Source organism: Labrus mixtus, chromosome 24, assembly GCF_963584025.1.
Source record: "Labrus mixtus chromosome 24, fLabMix1.1, whole genome shotgun sequence".
Classification (NCBI taxonomy): domain Eukaryota; kingdom Metazoa; phylum Chordata; class Actinopteri; order Labriformes; family Labridae; genus Labrus; species Labrus mixtus.
The window spans coordinates 10719270-10724505 of record NC_083635.1 but is presented as its reverse complement, the minus strand read 5'-3'; the positions used below and the strand labels follow the sequence as shown (position 1 = coordinate 10724505).

The window sequence follows — 5236 nt, the reverse complement described above, 5'->3', positions numbered from 1 at the left end:
TCACTTGTGACTTCTGTGACTTTCTCTACTTTTAAACCTTTTTTTTTTTACCGTTAACAGGCAGCCAGTGGAATATTTCAGTCCATTACAAGAGATCATGATGTGACCTCTGACCCCATATCCAAACATGATAAAACTGAGAATTTACACAGTAGGAATAAATCAGCATGAAAGCCACCTGAGATTGGATCAATGACTTTATAAATAACTTTTGTCGCATTTCATGCTAAAGGTCAGGGGTCATCAGCTACATTTATACATGGGTCATCTTTTTTCTTGACAGAGGGCCAGACTTCAAAATATGCTTGCACATACACCTGACTGCTGTCAAGCCAGATGTGAAGTTCGTCAGAAATTTAATTTCTTTACCTTGTGAGTATTTTGGTTTAATCATTTGATTTGTAGGCCACCAGTTGATCATTGCTATAGGTTAATCTAGATATAGCTTCAGGACAACAAATAGTGATCTCACTCAATTTCCTTTGATTTCAATTTAGCCCAACCCAGATAATAAAAAAGCACCAAGCTAAGTGTAAAGTTAAGATTTTCCCAGTTTTCTGAAAAACATTTTCCCAGCCTCACTTATCGACTCAGTTATGATCTGAAGAGTGTTTCAAGTAGTTGAAAAGCTTAAAAGCCTGGCTAGTAAGGATGCTGCATCATCTTGGTGCTCAGGACACTTGGCATGTTTCTTAATCTGCACATTAACACAAAATACAGGACGAAGAATGAATGTAACATTTTATTGGTTTGCACACTGAAAAACCAGACAAGAAATTCAGGTAGCTCACTGGAATGTGCACTTTAAAGGAATGAGTCCAATATTACTTTGCAGCCACAGAGAACTTCGTGGAACAGGTGGACTGCTTAGTATGAACAGGAAATTTTTGGATGTGCACTTTAAGGAATGAGTCCAATATTACTTTGCAGCCACAGGCAACTTCATGGAACAGGTGGACTGCTTAGTTTGAACAGGAATTTTTTGGACTTTTGTTAGAACCAGCCAGCTACAGATGTTTCAGGAGCTCAGTACTCCTCTCCTTCATCCTCCTCTCCAACGCTGTCAGTGCCAACCTCTTCGTAATCCTTCTCCAGAGCAGCCATGTCCTCTCTGGCCTCTGAGAACTCCCCCTCCTCCATCCCCTCTCCAACGTACCAGTGGACGAAAGCCCTCTTGGCGTACATCAGGTCAAACTTGTGGTCAAGTCGAGCCCAGGCCTCGGCGATGGCAGTGGTGTTACTCAGCATGCACACGGCTCTCTGCACCTTGGCCAGGTCTCCTCCAGGAACCACAGTGGGGGGCTGGTAGTTGATACCCACCTTGAAGCCTGTGGGACACCAATCCACAAACTGGATTGTGCGCCTGGTTTTGATCGTGGCGATGGCGGAGTTGACATCTTTGGGCACCACATCTCCACGGTACAGGAGGCAGCAGGCCATGTACTTCCCATGGCGAGGGTCACACTTCACCATCTGATTGGCTGGCTCAAAGCAGGCGTTTGTGATGTCGGCCACTGAGAGCTGCTCATGATAGGCCTTCTCTGCTGAGATAACTGGGGCGTAGGTGGCCAGAGGGAAGTGGATACGAGGGTAGGGCACCAAGTTGGTCTGGAACTCCGTCAGGTCCACGTTCAGGGCTCCGTCAAACCGCAGGGAGGCTGTGATGGAGGAGACGATCTGTCCAATCAGCCTGTTGAGGTTGGTGTATGTGGGACGCTCGATGTCAAGGTTCCTGCGGCAGATGTCGTAGATGGCCTCATTGTCTACCATGAAGGCGCAGTCAGAATGCTCCAGGGTGGTGTGGGTGGTCAGGATGGAGTTGTAGGGCTCCACCACAGCTGTGGACACCTGGGGGGCTGGGTAAACAGCAAACTCCAGCTTGGACTTTTTGCCATAGTCGACCGAGAGACGCTCCATCAGCAGAGAGGTGAAGCCAGAGCCGGTTCCACCGCCAAAGGAGTGGAAGATGAGGAAACCTTGGAGCCCAGTGCACTGATCAGCCTGAAACATTATAGAGGGGTTTAAAATGTGGTTAAGATGGACATTATTGTTGTGACAGAGTTTGTGTGCAGCAAACAAGTTTTATTGATTAACACGTCTCCCAAATCATCAACAGTATGAGAATTTAAGCTCACCAGCTTGCGTGTCCTGTCAAGAACAAGGTCAATGATCTCCTTTCCAACGGTGTAGTGACCACGTGCGTAGTTGTTGGCTGCGTCCTCCTTGCCAGTAATGAGCTGTTCGGGGTGGAAGAGCTGGCGGTAGGTTCCTGTGCGTACCTCATCTGATGGGAAATAAAAATACAGGCTTACAATGAGGCTCAATTTTATAAGCATACAGAAAAGTATTTCTTCTACAGATTGCCAAAATAGTCCATGCAGTAATTTGCCTTTTTCAGTATAATCAGTTTCTTACCAATCACAGTTGGCTCCAGATCAACAAAGATGGCTCGAGGAACGTGTTTTCCAGCTCCAGTCTCACTGAAGAAGGTGTTAAAGGAGTCGTCTCCTCCGCCGATGGTCTTGTCACTGGGCATCTGACCGTCAGGCTGGATGCCGTGCTCCAGGCAGTAGAGCTCCCAGCAAGCATTGCCCATCTGGGCACCGGCCTGGCCGACATGCATAGAAATACACTCACGCTGAGGAGGAAAAAAAGAAAATCAGTTATTATCTTCACCATTTATAAGATCTTAACATTAATGATTGAAAATTTAAATAATACAAGTGATCTTGTTTTGATCAAATCTTGTTTTGTTCAGTCTTCAGAATACCACAAATGTTCAAGGAAATATAGTCTACAACTGTCTGAAAACTTGCACAACAAAAATTTAGAATTCTAGTGTTAAAAAGCAAAAATATTATACTGTTTTTTAATGTTCAATATCCTGATATGACAGTTCATAATTGTGACAGCCTCTGTTCGATTTAGTGATATATATGCTAAATACGAATTCAATTATAATTAAATTCTTATTTAGCATTTATATACATCACTAAATGTTTCGTTTTAACAGAAAAGAGCTGAATAATGCAGATCGACGATTAACCCTGCCATTTTGATTCTGCTAAGCCATCGACTTTCAAACTGCTCGTCCGTGGTGCAGCTTTAACGATCCCTAGCCTCAGGCGACATCTTTGTCGGTTTCAGGCATCACTGCTGCTGAGCAACATGGTGGCTTACTGCGGGGTTTTATCTGCCTAGAGTAACTAACCCCTAAAACCAACTATAAACCTCTGTATTTGATTATTAAGTAGTGTTATGGATCAATTCAAATCCAAATCTCGACATTTTAGTACAAAGTGTTGAAATATTGTGTTAGAAATGTGCATAGTGTCTGCCCTTCCGTTTGAAAAGGTCTAATGTGGAGTGAATGCCTACGTCACCAGCGTGTGTGTGTGGGGCAAACATTGTATCATTTTGCGGCAGATAACGGCGAGAATGAGAGTGGGCGAGTTAACCCCCCCTCCCTCTCGAAGTTGATACATTGACATTCTAAATGCACTTTTTTAATTCCAGGGTAGAGAAGTTCGACTGCGCAGCCGCAGCAGACGATCAGTGAAGACAAAAACCGCCAAAAAGGGGCAGTTACAGGTTCCGCTCCCTGCCCCCACCCCACAGAACATCACTACCTTTGTGTAACGTTCACGGACTGGGCGTTAGCTAATGGCGCCTCCCAACACTTCATGCCCCCCCTCCCCTGAAGTTTTTAGAATATGGCTTTATATTGGGAAATTATTAAAATAATACAATCTTCAATTAACTACTGCCTCTCCTGTGGAGGTTGTAGTGATCCGGGGATTCACATTTGAAAAGCTTAACGGTCAGTTTTCAGCCATTTTGATTCAAACTGCGACACTTTCACACCGAATATAACACATCACACGACGGTAGTTAAACATACAAGAACCAAAATAGAAGTTAATTGCGAGTATCTACTCTGAGCATTTATCGGCGTTTTTATATTCATTTCAAATATCATTTAAGACCCCGATTTCCCCGCCCAAGAGACAAAGGTGAATGCTACTTAAATGCTGTGTTCGTTTAAAAGCGATCATCCATTAAACACATTAAAGTAAACATGAGTATCTCTTCGATTATTTATGTAGTTTGCAGGAATTCATACCATCTTGATTTAGTTTCTCCTTCCCGCCGACGTTGAAGAATCGGTTCTTGAAGGCAGCAATGAAAGCGGGTGGCGTGGTTGAGTGTATTTATACTTTTTCGAGTGGGTGGAGCTACAGCGACGGTTAGAGCGTCGTTTTGGCGGTAGTGGACGTTGGCTGCTGTTGCATTCAAATGCGGCTCGAAATATTCATACTCCTGCACTTCTGCTGCGTCATCTGAAGGAACTTTGAATGAACAGTTATCCGTAAAATGCATCTCTTCTTTTATCAGCCTTACATTATGTGACTTTTTAATTATTGTATTAATTTTATACAATTAAGTCACCTTTTTAAGATTAAGTAAACACACTTCTGACATCATGAAAGTACACTCTTGAGGCTTGTTTTGTCGTATACTGTTGTTTTGTTGTTATTCTATTTTTTTTTTTAAATAAATGCAGCACAGTGTAAGTCAACACGTGAAAAAAATTCCAATCATTTGATCAAATTTAAAAAAAATATATCTTTTTTTTTCTTTTTTTAATTATATTATTATTATTTTTTTATTTAGCATAAATAATATGTTTTCAATAAGGCTAATTATTTTAAACAGCAACGCTTTAACGTTGTACTAGACTTTGCATGGGGGGGAGTAAGTGTAGCCTAACTGTTGTTTTTTATTAGTTTTTAAAATAATATACCATTCAAACAAAAACCTATCCGTGTATTCTCTGTTTTCCGTTATTTTCAATTTAATAAATGCTCTGAATTCCCTAACAGTCGTTTATAAAGTATCTGAGCTTCGAAAGGGCGAAATTAGGAACGTAGCCTGAAGGCATCACAGCTCAAATAAGGAAGAGTGGGCTCTGCTGCATGAAGGCCCTCACTCCTGCACATACTGTCCCTTAAAGGATGACTATGTGAAATAAACCAAATAAAGGTAGGCCTATACAAGGGAAATTTTTGTGCAAAAGCTATGAATAAAAATACTATCTTGAAAATATAAAGACATGTTTACTAATAAATATGCCATCTGGCCCACATGTTTTTATAATTATGAAAATTTGAAACAGTCTAACTGAAAGTCACCCTCATTTATGCATTGGGAAGGAAGACTGAACAAAGAAACCTAT

General features: G+C 41.8%; 1 protein-coding gene across 2 annotated transcripts; it reads right to left on the bottom strand.

The window, feature by feature from the left end:
• Positions 1 to 729: 729 nt before the first annotated feature.
• On the bottom strand, positions 730 to 4277 carry LOC132959354 (tubulin alpha chain-like). Of its 2 annotated transcripts, XR_009666969.1 has the most exons (5): positions 4124 to 4277; positions 2416 to 2638; positions 2136 to 2284; positions 905 to 2001; positions 730 to 808 (listed from the first exon to the last, which is right to left on the bottom strand). XR_009666969.1 is itself a non-coding variant. In XM_061032281.1 (4 exons), the coding sequence occupies exons 1-4, from the start codon at positions 4124 to 4126 to the stop codon at positions 1027 to 1029; spliced, it is 1350 nt and encodes a 449-aa protein (XP_060888264.1). In that variant the 5' UTR covers positions 4127 to 4277; the 3' UTR covers positions 730 to 1026. The 2 variants fall into 2 exon arrangements, 1 of the variants encoding a protein (XP_060888264.1); XM_061032281.1 differs by having other exon boundaries at positions 730 to 2001.
• Between the last annotated feature and the right edge of the window lie 959 nt (positions 4278 to 5236).

Coding starts and splice junctions, on each gene's coding strand:
- LOC132959354 (XM_061032281.1), bottom strand. Junction 2,285..2,415: donor TCTGGAGCCAACTGTGATTG/GTAAGAAACTGA, acceptor ATTTCCCATCAG/ATGAGGTACGCACAGGAACC. Junction 2,002..2,135: donor TTGACAGGACACGCAAGCTG/GTGAGCTTAAAT, acceptor ATAATGTTTCAG/GCTGATCAGTGCACTGGGCT.